This window comes from Notolepis coatsorum (genome assembly GCF_963971535.1).
Source record: "Notolepis coatsorum genome assembly, chromosome: 15".
Taxonomy (NCBI): Eukaryota; Metazoa; Chordata; class Actinopteri; order Aulopiformes; family Paralepididae; genus Notolepis; species Notolepis coatsorum.
In genome coordinates this window covers 59,511,949-59,534,448 of record NC_140179.1, presented here as the reverse complement: position 1 = coordinate 59,534,448, position 22,500 = coordinate 59,511,949, and the positions used below count along the sequence as shown (strand labels likewise).

At 40.2% G+C, this 22,500-nt stretch overlaps 1 protein-coding gene across 1 annotated transcript in view; it reads right to left on the bottom strand.

Annotated features, from left to right (window-relative positions):
• Positions 1–22,500, bottom strand: part of sdk2b (sidekick cell adhesion molecule 2b) — an 846,423-nt gene that overhangs the window by 84,389 nt on the left and 739,534 nt on the right. Inside the window, 6 exon segments of the mRNA XM_084331013.1 lie at positions 2,141–2,305; positions 5,802–5,927; positions 7,501–7,662; positions 10,447–10,584; positions 20,411–20,597; positions 22,164–22,279. Of these exon segments, the coding sequence (XP_084187139.1) occupies positions 2,141–2,305; positions 5,802–5,927; positions 7,501–7,662; positions 10,447–10,584; positions 20,411–20,597; positions 22,164–22,279 (894 nt within the window).

Sequence of the window (22,500 nt, the reverse complement as noted above, 5' to 3'; positions counted from 1 at the left end):
AGAAAAGGTTGTTGTAAAATGTGAAGAGGTGATTTTGGAAAAGAAAGGGAAAATGTTTCAAATGTTTATGCAAACTTTCGTAACCACTGAAACAAAATTGTAAATTGTCTATGAAAAAGCGGAATTCATACTGTAAAGAAACTGTTTATATGTGAAAAAGTGACTTTGGAAAAGAAAGGGAAAATGTACATGCTGAAATGTAAAAAAAAAGTGACTTTGGAAAAGATGTGAAAAAGGAACCAAAATAGAGTAAAAAAGAAAAGAAAAAAGCCAATATCAAACATCCCTAAAAAAAACATTTTTTTCTTCCCATAGAGCTAAACTAATACAACCTTTTTCATTTGCCTTCATACCCAATCCTTAACATATTCAGTGCCAAAGACGACATTAAGTTTTTGGGCGCCAACCGTTCAGTGCCAAAAACGAAAAAACTTTTTTGGATCGTTTGATCTTTTTACTTTGATCCCCGCTCTACAGACCTGCTGGGAGCGATCTGCATCATTTAGGCACGTCCCCACACATTAGAACTGCATTCCGACTATCACCAGGTGGCAGTATCGTCAGTGTCAGAACTGCAATGGCTTGGGGGTTGAAAGTCAGCTTCACTTTCATTTTCTCCTAGGTTAGTGGCTCCTCCTTCTGCTGGGACAGAAATGCACAGTGCTCGCCTCGGAATTCCGTTGCATAAGCGTATTTGACTATCGAAACGTGTATAGACATATACACTGGTAATCGCGATGGCGATGCGATCACTTGGAATTATTCTTATTGGAATACCTTCCGGCTAAGGTAAGGTATATTCTATGTACATTTTACTGAATCTGAAACGTGTTTTTCTAACGATCACAGTCCTGTGTTTCACCGGAAGGAAAAACATGTTTGGCAAACACGATCAGAGTTTTGAGTTAAAACGATGATTTTGTGATGGTACATATATACATGTCATATACCTTTGATTTGGGAGTAGTCAGGGTTTCAGGGGATCAGCCAGAACGGTTTGGGCTTATTGCACATAACGCATTTTATCTCGCGATCTATGAAAAAAGACTGTATTATCTTCGAAATGTGTGGTGTTTAGCGTGTAATAAACTACAAACTACAGCGTGTGGAAACAAACTATTATTCCCATGCTGGACTTCAAGTAATGTTTGTCAAAATGAGCCACACTGTGTCTCTACAGCTATAATTAGGGTGACTACCTGTCCCGCGTTTCGCCGATAATGGGACGTTTGTCCCGCATTTCAAAGATCATGGTAAAAACAATAATAATAATAATTATTATTATTTAAAAAATGTATGACACCTGCATTTTCCCAGGGGGATTAATAAGGGAACACTTGACCTGACAATAATTTTATATATTATATATATAATATTATTATTATTATTATTATTATTATTATTATTATTATTATTATTATTATTATTATTATTATTATTATTATTATTATTATTATTATTATTATTATTATTATTATTATTATTATTATTATTATTATTATTATATATTATTATATTATATTATATTATATATATATAATATATTAGGGATGCTCGATATTGGCTTTTTTACCGATACCGATATACCGATATTGTCCAACTCTTAATTTCCGATACCGATATCAACCGATATCACATTTTAATAGCGATATCGGCCGATAATATCGGCAGGCCGATAATATCGGACATCATTTCTATAGAAATGTAAAAAAAAAAAAAAAAAAAAATTTAAAACCGATACCGATATTTTCCGATATCACATTTTAATGCCGATATCGGCCGATAATATCGGTAGGCCGATAATATCGGACATCCCTAATATATATATTCATATATTATATATATAATATTATTCCAATTCAAAATGGGTAAATAAAGTTCCAAATAGCTTGTTTCCCTACAGATCAAACTCTTCAAGAATGAATGTCAATAAACCCCACATTTATATCACCAAAAAAATGGCGGATGAGGCCTTTAAATAAATATTTTTAAATATAAAAATTCAGTCTCATGTAAAAAACCTTTTTATAGACTTGCCTTCTACAAATAACTTACGTTTGACCAAATCAGAACTTTCATCGAGCTCATATATTATGGGGATACATTTGATGTGATAAGAGATATCATAACTCTGTCTCACCAGATATAGAGGGGGAGGGGAGACTGGGGGAGCCGTAACCGTAGTCGTTGACCCCGATGACCCGGAAGTCGTAGCTGACGCCCTGCTTCAGGATGTCCATGTTGAAGGTGTGTGATGTCACTTCCTTGGGGATGTCCTTGATCAGGATGTCCCACAATCCCTCATCTGTGGTAGACCAGAGAGGGTGCCGTCAGCAGTTGTGGGAGAAGAACACAGTTCCTTTACTTGAGTAAAAGTAGAAATACTCAGATAAACAAGTACTCCATTCAAAATTCTAAAAGTATAGAGACGTATTTGCTATTGAATGTACTTAAGTATCTAAAGTACACATTCCACATGACGTTTGTGTATCCATTGACCTCTATAGGTTGTGTTAAAGTGGTATGTGGTCCAGTTATGCTGCTCTGATTAAAGGTCATGTTAAAGTGGTATGTGGTCCAGTTATGCTGCTCTGATTAAAGGTTATGTTAAAGTGGTATGTGGTCCAGTTATGCTGCTCTGATTAAAGGTTATGTTAAAGTGGTATGTGGTCCAGTTATGCTGCTCTGATTAAAGGTTATATTAAAGTGGTATGTGGTCCAGTTATGCTGATCTGATTAAAGGTTATGTTAAAGTGGTATGTGGTCCAGTTATGCTGCTCTGATTAAAGGTTATGTTAAAGTGGTATGTGGTCCAGTTATGCTGCTCTGATGAAAGGTTATGTTAAAGTGGTATGTGGTCCAGTTATGCTGCTCTGATTAAAGGTTATGTTAAAGTGGTATGTGGTCCAGTTATCAAGTCAAGTCAAGTCAAGTAATTTATTTATAGAGCACATTTAAAAGCTCGAGAGCCAACCAAAGTGCTGTACAGTACAGTCAAAGCATAAAATCAATGTCCTATAAAATACACAACTACAAAAAGGCACAACAGGACAGTACATTAAAAAAATAGGACAAGCGGATAGGGGAGCACAAAGTACAGTATAGCACACCGGGGACAGAGGAGCACAAGAAGAGATACAAGAGGGAGGGGGCAGGAAAAAATTGCATGGGAGTTATGCTGCTCTGATTAAAGGTTATGTTAAAGGCCAACTTGCAGGTTGTATTTTTGTTCAATAAACAATGTGACTAGGCCAATGCTGACTTTCATGAAGAGGGACATTTTTTTAATCGAAATTGTGTCGACCAAACCACAAGCTCCACGCACATGCATATTTTAATCCATGGTTCAATAACATGCGTGTCATCTTAATGCTGACGTCACATGAGGTGCAGGGCAGCGAGGGGCTCTGAGAGTCACACACAGCTAGTGGCAGGAAGCAGAGAGCCTTGCTACTACTAGCCGAGGAGTGATGAATGAAAATGTATCTGTTTCACCTAACACTATTGCTCCGTGATCATAGCCATTCATCTCTAAAGCTAACCACTATTTGTAAAAGCCACAACCACGTTACCATATTTGTAATAATGTAAATCATTGTGTCGTTGTACATATTGTGTATATAACGTTAGTAGCTAACGTAGCTTAGCTTAGCTTGGTAGCCGCCATTCTCGAAACTCCTAACAATGCCCGATTTAAAATGGTTCTCTCCTCTTTGTATACCTTTGTCCTCACAAGTATTCTGCCAGGGAACTTATGGACACGACAATAGTAGTAGTTATAAGGTGTTTGATCATTGTGTACATATTGTGTATATGTTAGTAGCTAACGTAGCTTAGCTTAGCTTGGTAGCCGCCGTTCTCGAAACTCCTAACAATTCCCGATTTAAAATGGTTCTCTCCTCTTTGTATACCTTTGTCCTCACAAGTATTCTGCCAGGGAACTTATGGACACGACAATAGTAGTAGTTATAAGGTATTTGAGCTTGTAACGTTATACATATTGTGTATACAACATTAGTAACTAACGTAGCTTAGCTTAGCTTGGTAGCCGCCGTTCTCGAAACTCCAAACAATGCCCGATTTAAAATGGTTCTCTCCTCTTTGTGTACCTTTGTCCTCACAAGTATTCTGCCAGGGAACTTATGGACACGACAATAGTAGTAGTTATAATTAGGGATGTCCGATATTATCGGCCGACCGATATTATCGGCCGATATCGGCAGTAAAATGTGATATCGGAAAATATCGGTTTAAAAAAAGAAAAAAACATTAACAATATTTGTTATATATATATCCAGTGAAATTATTAGTTACCTGAAATTATTCAGTTTTTTTGGGGGGGAAACCCTGCATATATCGGTATCGGTTGATATCGGTATCGGAAATTAAGAGTTGGACAATATCGGAATATCGGTATCGGTAAAAAAGCCAATATCGAGCATCCCTAGTTATAATAGTAGTATGTATTTTATGTGTTATGGACCCCAGGAAGAATAGCCCCAGCACTGCTGTGGCTAATGGGGATCCAAATAAACTTATAAGGTGTTTGAGCTTGTAATGTTAATGTTAGTTAGCTAATAGCTATCGCGGTAGTACTATGACCCGGACGGGCATAAGGCATTTGTTGCCTGAAGTGACGTCACGGCCGTGCTAGCGTCTGATAAGCTTTTTGACTTGCTCCGTGCATGTTATTCGTGCGTGGACCTTTTTAACCCTTTCTGAGTGGCATTTCCGGCGTCGAATGGAAAAAAAGTTGGCCTTTAAAGTGGTATGTACAAGTAGATAGAAATTGTACTTAAGTACAGTACTTGACCAAAAATACTTAGTTACTTTCCACCACTGCGTTCAGGAGCAGTGATTGGAACATCAGCGGATGGTCTGTCGCTGCTCTTTTGAAGGGCTATCGATTTCGGCGCTGCAATTGAGAGAAACGGCGGCAGCATTTTCTGGTTTGACTGATGGTCCCGGACAGGGGGAATGAGTGGTGATGGATGGAGAGAGACAGAGAGGCTTGCAGCCAGCTAGGTGTGCAGCAGGGCTGTAGGCTGTACCACTCGGCTCAATCAATGCACATCCCATTCAATCAGTTGGGGAAAGTCGATTTCCTTCAAAATAAAAGTGCTGACCAGCTATTAAAAAATGAGGAGGTCGTCACATCGGACTCATCGTTGAGTTTTTACTTGAATTGAAAAAAATTACTACATGGTTCTGTGTCGTGAGCCAGTTTCACGACCCAAGAAATGAGACTGAAAAGTAGGGATGCACTGATCCGACTTTTTCAGTCCCGATACCAATACCAGCCGATACAGAGTACCGATCTGATCCATTAATTTGAATGAACAGTATAGGCTTGGCTTGGATAATCTTTTTGGGATCATTGGACAAAAATGATTGAGATATAATACATTTCTCTCCATTACAGTTGGAGTAGTAGAGTTAACGTGTAAAAGGAATTCAGCAAATCGAGTCACTTTGCTATGATTTCTGGAAAGTTAGGTGTTTCTTTGTATCTGATTTTAGTATTCTCTAAAATTCTCTAATACAGATATTATATTTGAGCCTGGTATCAGACCGATATCAAAAACCAGTATTGATATCAGTGCATCCCTAATGAAAATTCAAGGTATATAACAGTACATTATTTAAAAAATCAATCTGACAAACACGGTTGTTATTATTTGTCCCTGGAGATACAGAGGTTTCCTTTGTTTGTTTCGGTTTGTTCCGGTGGCAGACGGATGTAGAAAAGCTGCATGGGATTCTCCTGAGTAGGTCGTGGAGGGGAGGGAGGAGGGGCCTACCTGAGGGTCTGGCCTCGATGACGTAGCGCGTGATGGGGGCGTGGCCTGGGTCCCCACTGGCCCAATGGATGGTCAGCGCAGAGCCGTAACGAGTAATGAAAGGCTCTCCGGGGGGTCCCGGGGCTCCTGCAGGGAGATTGGTCAGGTTAATGGTTAACCCTTTCACTGCGACAATACAGAAGGTTAACCCTTTCACTGCGACAATACAGAAGGTTAACCCTTTCATGACCACACTACATAAGGTTAACCCTTTCACTGCTACACAACAAAGGGTTAACCCTTTCACAACCACACTACAAAATGTTAACCCTTTCACTACCACACTACAGAAGGTTAACCCTTTCATGACCAGACTACATAAGGTTAACCCTTTCACTGCTACACAACAAAGGGTTAACCTGTTCCACCCCAGCCAAATTTTTCGAAAATTTTACTATAAGTACATACCCAAGTAAAAGGGAAGATTGCTCCAGTTCTACAAGGACCATTTGCATGTTCTTGGTATCTAGGAACATCTATGGAACTCAGGGAATGTATTCCCAGTGTTATAAATATTGTGTCTGGTAATATGCTATGAGAAAATTGTGATGAAACAAAGGAGAATATGAATTATGATTTTTGACAGTGAATAACACCATGATAATAATGACCACACTTAAAAAACTGCCACTGACCTCGTTCAGTACCCTCTTGCGATCATGTGTACAAAAAATCGAAGGAAATTAATAAAGGGAAGATGATAAAACCGAAGGTTCTGTAGATACAGTACTGAATTCTCCCATCTGGACCAATGCAATTTGAAATATTATTATAGAATATAGAATATATGCTTATACATTACCTTATTATAGCCAATTCGCACATTTATATATATATATATACATATAGTATCTTTCAAATGCCCGAGTTCAATTTGGATTTAGTATCACCAGGCGTGCAGATACTGATATCTACTGTAATCGACTGTACTTTTTTATTTCCCCCACAGTGCAACCGTTTTGAAACTAATTTCAGATCTAATTGTTCCTACATGCTAACAATAGGGAGGAGAAACTAACTGCGTTTCAATATTTGTCAAAAACGTTTTTTTGTGGCTTATTATCGTGAATAATACCAGTTATTGACATATTCATAATTCAACTCTGAACTTTGAACCAACATACTGTAGAACTTGAAGGGAAATGTAGTTCGGAAAAATTCCAACGCTGATCCACAGCTATGCATGCCCTCGACAAAATGGCAGCAAAAAAACTACAATTCCCATGGTTCAACATTGTCAAAATGGTCGCCGTCTTGGAATATACTTCAGTAAATCGAGAAGGTAAAACGATATAATGACACTTTTAACCTATTGCTAAACTAACGTATTGATGATAATATACAATCTACATGCTTTTGTGACATGTTAGTGATGTTAATACTTGAAAACGTTTGATTTTAAAATCGCACATTTTTTGCATCACTCATAAAAATATGGATATATGATCATAATGTCATTTAAGGGTCGGTACCGATATCTCTAAAGAAATAGATGAAGGGGCTTGGCGTTTTGCATTCAAAATGTATGGGCTTTGAAAGCTAATATATCGCTTTCTAGAGATATAGTGTCACCAGCGCACAGGAAGCTGAAAGACAAAAAGCCGGCAGCATCCGTGTTGCATACAGAAACACAAAGACGAACAGGGAAGCGGCCCGTTACCTTCCCCTGGTCCCGTCGTGATGTTAGCCTCCACCTCCGGACCGTAGATGAAGGTTTTGGCCCGGATGCGGAAGTTGTAGGTGACCCCATCGGCCAGGTCTCTGAGCTTCATCCAGAAGGGGGCGCCGCCCTTCACGTCCACTGTCACGGTCTTACTGACGCCTGGGGGGGAGGGGGAGTGGAGACAGTCGACACAGGCCACTGAGGAGTCTGGACAGACACACAGCGTTTAGAGCAGGTGGGAACAGTCTTGACAACATGCACAGACACACAAACACACACAGCAGTGATGGCATTAGTTACAATACATTCATGTATTATGATGATGATATATCAAATGTCAGAACGGTTTACATTATGATCCATGGGTTGTTCAGGTTAAGCTGATGGTGAGCTTGTTAGCTTATAGACCTGTTCGCTGTATACCAACATACAGTGTTCGAGCCAATCAGCAACACAGACTGAGTCACGTGACTAAGTTGCCCCCTACCTGCGCGAGCTGCTGCGCTAAAATAATAAGACAGGGCTCTATGGAGAAACCAGGACACTCCCCTGACTAAAAGTATTTTAAAACAAAAATGACTGGATGTCATTTAGCCAAATCAGCGTGGTTGTGAGTGTGAGTCTTTCACCTTTTACATATCTAGCTTTGGCAGGGATTGATTGTTTAGATCGCTAGTATGGCTAACAAATGCAAAGATATTGTAGTCTGCCCCGTTGTTCTGACCAGGATTACGTTCCTTTCGCCCCTGTGATGCGCGCGCACTGAGTCTGACGTGGACAGCAAACAGGTCTATAGAGTGAAGGCAGACTACAAGGTCTTGGCCTGGGTTCAACCTCTCGACCTCTCAACACATTCACATCATCAAGACGAGCCCCAGTGCCTAGAGAGCTGAAATTAACAGGCTCTTTCTTTCTCGTTTACCAGTCATTTTGTCCTTCATACTGCATGTTGTTGTTTTATTGTGGATCCCCATTAGTCTACACCAAAGTGAGACTACTCTTCCTGGATAGTGAGGTTAATGGGGGGGGGGGATGCGTTTCACCAAAGGATTTTATAGATTTTATAGATTTTATAGATAACATTTTATAGATTTTATAGATTTTATAGATAACATTCAGCCACTAGATGTCGCACTAGAGCACCCGGCATGTAATTTATCCAATCAGGTGCATTATTCCACGTGGGGGAAATGGCAAGTAAGGAAAGAATACATGCATGCAACATGTAAACAACCACACTAATTTTGGACCCACAAAATAATTTTAAATGATACTATATATATATATATATATATATATATATATATATATATATATATATATATAATTGATTTTATTAATCAATAAGCACCTTTAACTCATTGACTGCCACGCTGTTTTCCCATCTTTACTCCTGGTGCCAGCGTTATTGACCATTTTCATGATGTTTGCGGACCCATTGTATATTCTATATTATAGCTATGGAGACAATTGTATGGCTAATTTGACAGGCACTATTTATAGTACAATAGGGACGAAAGAGTTCATTTCTACATCCCTTCGTTTGTGCGCTATACCACGGTAAACATCGCCCTGTTTCAAAATAATCCAGGCTGGTTTTCTAGATTGTGAGATAAAGTGTGTTTTGTGCAGCGTATGCGCAAATCTCGCGGCTGCTCGCTTGAAACCTGGCGGGATTCAATCGTCATTGCAATTTCAAGGTCTCAGATGAGTCACAAGCGAGTGTTTAGAATGGGAAAATCAGAAAAAAAGAAAAAGGATCTAAACCCGAGAAATCTCGAGTTTGGCGCTCAACGGTTGGATTTGAAATCTCGGGTTTGGCGCAGAAAGGGTTAACATCCCAAATTGCTAACCCTAAATGATGGGTGTTGCAGAGAATGCACTGGAGACACTGGAGACGTCAGGTGACCTGATCCGTGACGCTGAGCTAGTTTTGGCTAGCATCCTTTCTTTAAACTGCTGCTTAATGTTCTAAACCCCCTGCCTTATCAGAGAGACATGTATACCAGAAAGCTTTGTTCACAGGACCACAGCTGCAGCATGGACCACAGACGAAGCTAGGAGCCATATATTAAAACTAGGGATGTCCGATATTATGGGCCTACCGATATTATCGGCCGATATCGGCATTAAAATGTGATATTGGAAAATATCGGTATCGGTTTTCAATTTTTTCTTTTTTTTTTTCTTTTTCTATAACCTTTATTTACCCAGGCCAGCAAGTAAGAACAAATTCTGATTTTATTTATTGTCAAAAGTATGCATAATGTTGTGTTAATTCCACAACAAGAGATATGTAATGTTAATTACCTGAAATTATTCCATTTTTGGGGGGGGGAAACCCTGCATATATCGATATCGGTTGATATCGGTATCGGAAATTAAGAGTTGGACAATATCGGTATATCGGTATCGGTAAAAAAGCCAATATCGAGCATCCCTAATTAAAACCCTTTAACACCTAAGCCTGTAATTAGACAAGGAAAACTAAAATCGGAATGGGATTTCTACAGGTTTTTAGTGAAGTAGACACTGCAATTGCCCATGCATTTAGCTTATCACATGTAAATGTTGAACATGGAACTATTATGCCACTGCAATACATGTTTTTAACCCTGGCCTTAAGATTATGCTTTTTAGGCTCATTTTAACTCACTTTTTTCTAGGCGGAATTTTGACCTTAGTGGTTGACCTTGAAGCAGGTACAATTCTACTTGTGTTTACTTCCTCAATATCTCCCACAGTTTTTGGATTACTGTAAAAGGCAATATATGTGAAGAAAGCTCAGCTCCTTGGCTTTCAGACGGCACTGAGCTTTTTTGGATAGCGCAAATACTGAGGGGAGGGGCTTACTGTCTACTGATGAGCAGGAAGTGACATGTGAGGGGCGGGGCTTACCGTCTACTGAAGAGCAGGAAGTGACATGTGAGGGGCGGGGCTTACCGTCTACTGAAGAGCAGGGTTCGTACACCAGGCGGTACCCCTCGATGACACCGTTGGGGTAGGTGGGCTCGCCCCAGGACACGTTGACGGACGTGGTCGTTAGTTCACTGAAGTGGATGAAACTGGGAGCACTGGGAGCTAAGACACACACACACACACACACACACACACACACACACACACACACACACACACACACACACACACACACACACACACACACACACACACACACACACACACACACACACACACACACACACACACACACACACACACACACACACACAAGCGACATGCATACACAGGTCAAAGGTTAACAGTCAAATGGGAAATAAATGGACACAAAGAGGGGCTTTGGTTTCAGATATAACTTTTAATAAGTATCACTTTTGAGTGAGCGTGCGTGTGCGTGCAGTGTATATATAGTCTCTAAACTATATATATATATTATTTATATATATTGTATTTTTTGGTTGTTGATTAGATTAGATTCAAATTGATTATAAAGTACTGTACAACCACGAAAATAAGTCGGCATCCAACTTCAATGTGCAAATGTAACAGTAAAGTGCATTAATAAAATCTGTTAAATGTAAACAACTGATTAAAGCAGCCATATATATATATAATTAAGCTATTGGGTAATATGCTAATCTGATGTATGTACAGTATTAGTATGTACTCTAATAAGAGTAGGTATGGGATAATGGGATATATACAGATAAAGATAGTATATACAGTGAATATAAACAGTATATATATATTAAGGCTGTCAAAGTTAACGTGGTATTAATGCGTTACCGCCCGATTCTATTAACGCCATTATTTTTTTTAACTCATGAGTCATTTTTAAGATTTTGAATTTTTTTTACTAGACTTCACTCAGGTGTATTATTGATGCTCTCATTGATGCTATGTTTGTTTCTGAAGTGTGTGTGTGTGTGTGTGTGTGTGTGTGTGTGTGTGTGTGTGTGTGTGTGTGTGTGTGTGTGTGTGTGTGTGTGTGTGTGTGTGTGTGTGTGTGTGTGTGTGTGTGTGTGTGTGTGTGTGTGTGTGTGTGTGTGTGTGTGTGTGTGTGAGATAGAGAGAGAGAGGGGGGGTGAGAGAGAGGGGGGTGAGAGAGATGAGGAAGGGGCAAGAGAGAAAGAGAGCTGGGAGAGTTTTTGAATTGATTGATTGAAAACTTTATTAACAGATTGCAGAATGGGTACAGTACAGTACAGCTCAATACATACAATTATTAAGGGGATGCAGACCAGAGAAAGACTTTCGTCTTGTTTACATCAGGGTCCCCCATTTTCAATTCATCATAACATATATGACATACACGACATACAGATAGACAGTACTGTTACATCTATACATTTATGACATACCAGATTTGTGATACAAAAAGAGTCTAGAAAAGAGAGTGTATACATTTGACGTAGAAACTGTACATTGGAGGAGATTGGGTAGGAGGGGTGGGGGGGGGGGGGACTGTACAACTGTACAAGCAAAACTGTACATTTGAATATTGACAAAACCATAGTTTGGTCATTTACTGTACATTGGAGGGGGTTGGGTTAGGACATTTACAGGGGCCAGTTTCGAATTGCAGTCTCCCATAGGTGTTCTTTGAGAGTGGTTTTGAAAGTGGGTAGTGATTCACATTCCTTTACAGCTTTGGGTAGGGCGTTCCACATTGATGTGGCATAATTGCAAAACGTGTTTAGTCCCTTGTTTGAGCCGAATCTGGGTTTAACATGATTTGTGGAGCTCGCTCTGGTGTTGTGATCGTGGTATTCACTGACCTTTGGGAAGTATTTTGACATGTACATGGGTACCTTGGTCGTGTAGTGTATCCTGTAGACCAGGCCCATTGCAAGTTGCTGTACTCTGTTGTCTACTCTAAGCCATCCTAGGTTGTCAAAGTGAGCAGGGGTGAGGTGGGTTCTAGGAGTAAGGTCAAGCAGTAGTCTGACCAGTTTGTTTTGAGATGTTTGTAATTTTGTTTTTAGCGCCTTTGAGGTGCTTTGTTACCATGAGGTGCAAGCATAGTCGTAGTACCCTTGAATGAGTGCTCCTGCCAGAGTCTTCAGGGTATTCTTGTTTACCAGAGAGGAGATCCGGTACAAGAATCGAGTTCGTTGGTTGACTTTTTGACAAGTTGGTTGACAAGTTCCTAACGTTTTCTTTCCCCTATTATTTCATGCACACTTTATTCATTGTTTTAAATTATAATTTTCTTTTAAGTTATTTTGTGCATCACTCTGTTTTGAATTTGATGCAAATTTGCAATGCATGAGGGTCATCCTTTTGTGTTAAATAAAGCAAGCATTTGTTGACTCTCATGTTGATAAGAGTATTAAAACTTGGAACTTGAAAAAGATCTGTTTAAGGTAGATACAAAATAAATTAAATGCGATTAATTTGCGATTAATCGCGAGTTAACTATGGACAATCATGCGATTAATCAGATTAAATATTTTAATCGATTGACAGCACTAATATATATACAGTATATTAAAAAATGTTATTCCCAAAAGAGAGATCCTGTCTGAAAGTGAATGTGTCATTGACTTTTACAAAATAATTGCTGGCATCAAATCTAAACTCACCATAGGACATATTTGAAGGCAGTGTGTTTTTAAGTGCTGTCCCATATCAGATTTTTAAAAAGCCTTCCTCAGCTGTATCCGTTAAAGATGGCAACGCATTCTGCCAAGCTTGTCTGTCTGTCTGTCTGTCTGTCTGTCTGTCTGTCTGTCTGTCTGTCTGTCTGTCTGTCTGTCTGTCTGTCTGTCTGTCTGTCTGTCTGTCTGTCTGTCTGTCTGTCTGTCTGTCTGTCTGTCTGTCTGTCTGTCTGTCTGTCTGTCTCCGTCCGTCCGTCTGTTTTCCACATAATCAGCAGGAAGTGATATCACCTCTCATATGATCAGCAGGAAGTGATATCACCTCACATGTAATCAGCAGGAAGTGATATCACCTCACATGTAATGAGCAGGAAGTGATATCACCTCTCATGTAATCAGCAGGAAGTGACATCACCTCTCATGTGATCAGCAGGAAGTGATATCACCTCACATATGATCAGCAGGAAGTGACATCACCTCTCATCTCCCGCAGCGATCTAAACACTGCATTAGGTCAGTGGTTCTAAAGAACCTCTGAATCATCAAGTTAAAAGGCTTAAAAAAGTGGAAATAAAAATCTAAGTAAAAAAAGAAACAAGAAAAACACGTGAAAATTGTGATTTTTAGTAGTAATAGATTTCATTTTTGTAAAGATCTGTACCGAACAGATACGTTTTTCTTAAGTCTGTAGGATTATGATTTGTATGCCAGGACATCTGCAGCATGACAATATTAAATTTAGAATGCTATTTTGACACACATCGCCACGCCTTTAGGAAATACTGTGCATCCTGCAACTTGAACATTGTACTATAGGTCAATGTTGTGCTTTAGATCAGCGGTTCTCAAACTACGGGTTGCGACCCAAAGTGGGGTCGTGGGTAGCTGACAGCGCATTGGCAAGTAAAAAGATTTAAATAAAAAAAAATTAAATAAATGTTTTTATTTTTTAGTTTTTTTGGTCTGGCAACATATTTTGGCTAAATATGCCTAGTTTTATAAATGTGTATTGATAACATAGTGCTGTAACACAATTTTCTCATACAGTATGTATGATCAAGCTCAACAACGTGTGCTTTTATTTTGATATTCCTTAATTCCACGTTGAAATGACGCGATAGGTTAAGTGTGGGGTCGCCAAAGAAAATCTTAATAAAATGGGGTCGTGGCATAAAACTGTTTGAGAACCCCTAGTCTAGTGTATCTATCCCCCCCCCCCCTCTCTCTCTCTCTCTCTCTCTCTCTCTCTCTCTCTCTCTCTCTCTCTCTCTCTCTCTCTCTCTCTCTCTCTCTCTCTCTCTCTCTCTCTCTCTCTCTCTCTCTCTCTCTCTCTCTCTCTCTCTCTCTCTCTCTCATGGTGGCCGGCCTCTGGCTCTGGGCTCCATTACAGCTGCTTTGGCTTGTGATTCACAGCGAGCCCTGTGGTCTTCAACACAGTCACTGTGGCTGAGCGGGAGGAGAGACGCTCACAGCTGCTCTGTTCCCTCTGGCTTCTGTCATGTGCTTCTCATTCTCTTCTCCACCCCCCCCCATCCCCACCACTCCCCTTGAGATATTAAACACACCGAAACTGTTCAAATGTTACCTCTAGGCGGTCTGGGAATGAATAACTCATTTGACTGTACACAGGAAGAGGAGGGGGGGGGGGGGGAATAATCTGGCAACTATCTTCCAGTGCTATTCACAGACAGAGAGAGAGAGAGAGAGAGAGAGAGAGAGAGAGAGAGAGAGAGAGAGAGAGAGAGAGAAGGGGACTTAGTGTGCTAGTGTTAGCGTTAGTGTGCTAGTGGACACAACAGGACACCGCATCCTAGTGGACACAGTTCTTCTTGGCGTGTCCACAAGACAGTCAATTACAATACAAGGCGTGGCTAGATGTGGTTCGACCACAGCTGAACACATTGCTGTCCCTTCTCACTGAACTCTGCCAAGTCCAAGGCTGTGCAGGGCTGTTCCGCATGGTCTGTGTTTCAGTGCCACAATCACAGAACGTCACAGTGTTGTTGCTTGCTGCATACATCGGCTAAGATGGTTTGATTTGCAGAGGAGAACCCTTCAATGTTCAGAGATATGACTGTCGATGCCGGTCTTGAGGAGGTCACTCGTTTTCCAACATCGACCATTGTGTCTGTCTCCAGGCATGATGTTTTCTCCTGGAGTTCGGTAGCTTTGTGGGGGGTCATCCCTATGTTTCCCGGGTTCTATGTTCCCCGGGTCCTATGTTCCCCGATTGATTGATTGATTGATTGAACATTTTATACATTTTTATAATTTTATTAATTATTAATGTCCGCCTTGTTTCAAACTGGTTAAGCTTAGGCCCTCTTTCGAAGTTGGTTAAGGTTAGAGTTTGGAATCAGGGCTGGTGGTCTGACTATCTATCGCTACTGGGGAACATAGGACCCGGGGAACATAGGACCCGGGGAACATAGGACCCGGGGAACATAGGACCCGGGGAACATAGGACCCGGGGAACATAGGACCCGGGGAACATAGGACCCGGGGAACATAGACATGCTCCCCTTTGTGCCTTGTAGCTTGCAGCTTTCAGCGTAGCTTGTGGCTGTTTTGTAGCTTGTAACTTGTACTTGCTTGTAGGGGTGATAGGATTAGCAGTATCTTGTCGATACTCCCCAGGGCCGCGACGTGAACGCTCCTTTCATGGCCCCAGTGGACCTAGTGGACACAGCATCCTCGTGGACACAGCACTCTAGTGTCCTACAGACTCTAAACCTTATTATTTAGTTTGTTCATTCCTAATGAAACGGGAGGCCCGGGCAGATGCCTCCATAATGAGCTTGCTGATTGGGAGCTGATGCTTAGCGTGTGTGTGTGCATACGTGCGTATGTGTGCGTGCGTGCGTATGTGTGCGTGTGTGCGTGCGGGCGGCTCCTCTAGAGTTGTTTGGCAAGCTGACAGCAACAATTAACATCATCTTCACATTTTACGTTCACAAAGAAACTCTTCTGTGAAAGGAATTCCGGAATGTAGAATTATGGTTGATTCATTGAATTTCAGAAGAGTTTCCGAAAATCCCCTCACACACACACCGCAAGCAAGTGTTAAAAGGACAGTTGTGATTTTTGGAACTCTAACCCTATTTCTTAGTTACCCATGATAATGACGATCGGTAGTGTCCTTTCTCAGCACAATCCATGCTGCTCCTTAAACTACCGCATTGGTCCGATTACAAGACAACCCTGGTTATAAAACAACCCAGTAACATGTTGCGTAATTCAGAAATAGAAATTGAGATATTGGCATTTTGAGTGCTTTGAAATCTTCTCCATCTGTCTCTTTATTTACAAAACTTAATCCGACTTGTAATTATATTAATTATTGTTTTTATCCCACCCTGTGTGTAGGGGAGTGGCTAAGTACTTTCGGTCTCATGTTTCGATGACGGAGATGGGCAGAAATGACATAAAAAAAATAAAGTTGTAATAATTATTATTATTATTATTATTATTATTATTATTATTATTATTATTATTATTATTATTATTATTATTATTATTATTATTATTATTATTATTATTATTATTATTATTATTATTATTATTATTATTATTATTATTATTATTATAATAATAATAATAATTATTATTATTACAGACATGAATTGCCGGTAGTAGCCTGTTGACCTCATTGGTTAACTATTAAAAAAGAAAAAAAAAATCAAAGACGCTGGTAACGTCATGTCAAGTCCCAGTCCAACATTCAACACAAGACGTGGAAGCAGATGTAACTAGCTACCTACTGTAACTAGTTTAGTAATAGGGAATTTACCGGTGCTGATGGGCAACAAGACAAGTATGTTGAAACGTTAGCTAGCACTATATAAAATTACTGACTATTCTGACAGAGAACGTTGTCAAATTGGTCATTAGGGGCGGCTTTGGCTCAGGGGTAGAGCGGGTCGTCCAATGATCGAAGGGTTGGTGGTTCGAATCCCGCTCAAGCCCATGTCCATCCCATCGCCGTTGTGTCCTTGGGCAAGACACTTAACCTACTTGCCTCGTATGAATGTGTATGCATGTGAATGAATGTTGGTGGTGGTCGGAGGGGCCGTAGGCGATTATTATTCGCCACGCTTCCGTGAGTCTGCCTCAGGGCAGCTCTGGCTGCAATTGTAGCTTACCACCACTGGTATGACTGTGTATGAACGAATAATGGACTCTGTGAAGCGCTCTGGGTGTCATGAAGAGCGCTATATAAATCCAAGTCATTATTATTATTATTATTAGTTCCATGGTGTTGGTATAATAATAGTGTCAAAGAACATTAGCTAATGTTAGCTAGCTGATGCTATTCGCTAGTTAGCTATCAAGCTAATGTCAGTTCAGCTAATGTTAGCTAGCTAGCCCAGCTAATCTGCTTGCTACAAAGGCTTATTGCTGCCACGCAAAATGAAAATAATATGTTGTGGCCTCAAAATAGTATTTTGTTACGTCAACATTTATTTAGTTACCTCAAATTAATAAATTGTGGGCCTCAAAATTATATTTTGTGGCTTCGAAATAGAAAGAATATTTTGTGGCCTCAAAATAGTTACCTCAAGTATTTTGTTTCCTCAAATAAATCATTGGTTTGTCGACAACTATCTGGAGCTAGTATGAGGAACAGCATGGATTGTAGCTAACTATCTGGAGCTAGTATGAGGAACAGCATGGATTGTAGCTAACTATCTGGAGCTAGTATGAGGAACAGCATGGATTGTAGCTAACTATCTGGAGCTAGTATGAGGAACAGCATGGATTGTAGCTAACTATCTGGAGCTAGTATGAGGAACAGCATGGATTGTAGCTAACTATCTGGAGCTAGTATGAGGAACAGCATGGATTGTAGACAACTATCTGGAGCTAATATGAGGAACAGCATGGATTGTAGCTAACTATCTGGAGCTAGTATGAGGAACAGCATGGATTGTAGCTAACTATCTGGAGCTAGTATGAGGAACAGCATGGATTGTGGCTAACTATCTGGAGCTAGTATGAGGAACAGCATGGATTGTAGCTAACTATCTGGAGCTAGTATGAGGAACAGCATGGATTGTGGCTAACTATCTGGAGCTAGTATGAGGAACAGCATGGATTGTAGCTAACTATCTGGAGCTAGTATGAGGAACAGCATGGATTGTAGCTAACCATCTGGAGCTAGTATGAGGAACAGCGTGGATTGTGCTGAGAAATTAACCTGAAATGATTGCATTGGTAAGTAGCTAGGGTGAACATAATTTTGATTTCCAAAAAAGAGGACATGCTGGCCCCAGCCTCGAGATTAATGATTCTCAAAGTTTACTCAAAGATGCCTTATTGTTTTAACCTCTTAACATGCACCCAGAAAAGCAGAATTTTTTTTAAACTTGAACTTGAGGACTGCATACTTTTTTTGCAAAGCTTATCTTTATATTTTATGCTTATAGCACATGCATAAGCCTGGTCTCTTTTGAAAGATAACATTCTCAAGTTACTAATGCAAAAAAAGGAATATCACTTTTAGTGCTAATGAAATAGAGTAACAGAGGTCTGAACTTGAGTTGAACTTGAACTTGTGTACTCACGTTTTTCTGTAGTTGTTGCAATATTCCAAAATAATATATATTTTTTGTATAAGCTGGAAAACACAGCAAATCCATAGCCTGAAGTCTTATGTAGAAATATCCGTTCAGAAATTAGTCTTCTAGAGACATCCGGGTAAACCGTGTGCCAAGAAAAAAGCTCTCCATTTCTCCATTTCCTCATCCAAGTAAATTCATTCAAATTTGTATGACTTCCTGTCTTCGCTCGTCAATTTTCACCTAGATCCCTGATTCGCACACCCCCACATGGGATATCACTGGAAAGCTACACTCATTGTTGGCTACCAGTTACAACGCTGACCAATCATTTTCACAATCGGCGGATGATTGACAGTTCTGGAGCCTCGGGAGTCCGGGGTGATAATCTGACACGCACACGTAAAAAGTTGCACGCCTGACATATCGGCATGTAACTCGAGAACCGAGAGGTGGCATTCGAACGGCAACAAATAGAGCTTTAATTTGGTCATTTATATCTTTGGCGAAAAATGCAGCCTGAGCCTTCAATTGATCTTCAATTAGTTGTATTTTACTATCATACCTCGGTTGTATATTTTGATGTATAAACAGTGCAATACATATGTTCAATCGTGACACATTTCTATGAAGCCGATCTGATATGTAATAAAACAGACCCTTCTGTCCTTCTAAAAAGGACTTGCACCAGGGTATTTGAGATATTGGGAGCAGAAAATGTTAGCGTTTGGTAGCGCTGCCAGTGGAAGTCAATGGGGCCACGAAAGAGGAAAGGAAATCACTTTTTCATGCCCCATTAACTTCCAATAGGAATACATTTTCCGTTTTCCAGTGTCTCAAAAAACGCTGGAGCAGTTGAGGGTTTGATGCCTTGCTCAACGGCGGGTGGCCTGGCCATCCGGGAATCAAACCGGTGACCTTCCTGTCACAAGCATACTACTCTACCCTCTACACCACTGCCAAAGCTAATTATTACTAACCACACTTATAACGTATGGTTATTAATTATGAGATTTATTATAATACCATATAATGGTAAATGGTGCATTTATATAGTGCTTTTATCCAAAGCGCTTTACAATTTGTTCCTCACATTTGACCCATTCACTCACAGATTCACACACCGAAGGCGGAGGCGACCATGCAAGGTGCCAACCTGCTCATCGGGAGCAATTACGGGGTTAAGTGTCTTGCTCAAGGACACTTCGACACGCTGCCTGGGAGGAGCGGGAATCAAACCGGGAACCTCTGGATTACCAGACAACTGCCCTTCCTCCCGAACCACTGTCACCCCCATCTGTACAATTATACTATATAATATATACTTATATATAGTACTACTATAATACTACTACTATAATACTATAATAACTAGGGGTGTAAAGGTACACGTATCCGTACCGAACCGTTTCAGTGTGTACCGTACCGTACTGAACGGCTGTGTACCGAACAAATACAATGGTATGTTAACCACTAACGACTGCCCACCGGGGGCTGTTTTTTTCACAATCTAATATAATTATTATTATTTTTTCTTTTATTTACAAGTCGATTATTAATTTCAATATAGAATAATCGCTGACAGCCCTACAAGTACAATTAGTTACTGCACACTACATCACCCCTGAGTGGAACATGGAAAGCCAAACTTTCCCCCACTGTACCGAAAACCCGTACCGAACCTTGACTTCAAAACCGAGGTACGTACCGAACCATGGTTTTTGTGTACCGTTACATCCCTACTACTACCTAATAATAACCATACTATGTTTCCAAGCGTATTCTCACCAGCTTGTTGAGTGCGCCCCCTGGTGGGGGGGCTGCGGGGTCCGTCCCCTGCTGCGTTGAACGGGGCCACGCTGATCATGTAGGTCGTGTAGCCAGTCAGGTTCTTGAGTTTCACTCCTCCTTCCGGCATGAAGAGGGTCCGCAGTCGCTCCGTATCATTCTTACGCTGGAACTCCCAGAAGTACACCTACACAGTACACAGTGGAGACGTGTCTTTCATTGTTTACAGTCCTTTTGTTTGTTGTCTGTTGACACCTAGAGGACTGTAGAATACAAGGCACGTTTTCTGAAGGGATCAAAAATACCATTCATTAATTTATAGTGGTTGTACTATTATTAGTAGTAGTTGTAGTAGTAGTAGTAGTAGTAGTAGTAGTAGTAGTAGTAGTAGTAGTGATAGTAGTAACAGTAGTAGTAGTAATAGTAGTAGTGATAGTAGTAATAGTAGTAGTAATAGTAGTAGTTATTATTATTATTATTATTATTAACCTTTATTTACCCAGGGTAGGTTCTCTGAGCACGGATACTCTTTTTCAGGAACGCCCTGCTTCACATTCACACAGTTACATTGACACCTGGGAGCTGCCCAGTACAACCACAGTCTGCCACCGTTGGCCACTGAGCAACTCCACTGGAGCAGTTGGGGGTTAAGTGCCTTGCTCAAGGGCACTTCAGCGGTTGGTGTTAAGGGTATGGGAGAGAGTTATTAATTCACTTCCCCAGCCCAGTTTTTTACCTGCCGGTCCGGGGGATCGAACCAGTGACCTTCCGGTCACAAACCCGCTTCTCTAACCATTAGGCCACCCGCTGCCCCTAGTGATAGTAGTAATAGTAGTAGTGATAGTAGTAATAGTAGTAATAATAGTAGTAATAATAGTAGTAGTAGTAGTAGTAGTAATAGTAGTAATAATAGTAGTAGTAGTAGAAATAGTAGTAGTAATAGTAGTAATAGTAGTAGTAGTAGTAGTAGTAGTAGTAGTAGTAGTAGTAGTAGTAGTAGTAGTAGTAGTAGTAGTAGTAGTAGTAGTAGTAGTGATAGTAGTAATAGTAGTAGTAGTAGTAGTAGCGATAGTAGTAATAGTAGTAGTAATAGTAGTAGTGATAGTAGTAATAGTAGTAGTAATAGTAGTAGTAATAGTAGTAGTAGTAATAGTAGTAGTAATAGTAATAGTAGTAGTAGTAGTAGTAGTAATAGTAGTAGTAGTAGTAGTAGTGATGGTGATAGTAGTACTAGTAGTAGTAGTAGTAGTAGTAATAGTAGTAGTGATAGTAGTAGTAGTAGTAGTAGTAGTAGTAGTAGTAGTAGTAGTAGTAGTAGTAGTAGTAGTAGTAGTAGTAGTAGTAGTAAGTGATAGTAGTAGTAGTAGCAGTGATAGTAGTAGTGATAGTAGTAGTAGTAGTAGTAGTAGTAGTAGTAGTAGTAGTAGTAGTAGTAGTAGTAGTAGTAGTAGTAGTAGTAGTAGTGATAGTAGTAGTAGTAGTAATAGTAGTAGTGATAGTAGTAGTAGTAGTAGTAGTAGTAGTAGTAATAGTAGTAGTAGTAGTAGTAGTAGTAGTAGTAGTAGTAGTAGTAGTAGTAGTAGTAGTAGTAGTAGTAGTAGTAGTAGTAGTGATAGTAGTAGTAGTAATAGTAGCAGTGATAGTAGTAGTAATAGTAGCAGCAAACTATCTTCCACTGTGTGTTTATTGAGAGATCATGTTGGACCAGGTCTTCATCAGGATTGCACCCTGAGTGTAACAGTGTGATGCTGACCTTGTATCCCTGGATGTCTCCATTCTGAGCGTCCAGAGGCGGGGCTTCCCACGTCACATCCAGCTGGGTGGCCGTTGCCGATTGGATGGCCACGTTCTGAGGCGGCGCCGTAGGCACTGCGACAGAACAATCCAGAACAAATCAAACAAACACACGAATACACAAAGACAACGCCCGACCCGTATACAGATACAAAATCACATTTTCCTTGGCCCTGTGTGGATTTCAAATTCCAGTGGTGTTACTTTGTGCATGCGTCGGCTCGCAGGGGCTTTACTTTTAAGCCGAGGGCTGATAGAGAAGCAATTACCCTCACTCCGAGCTCATAAATCAACCC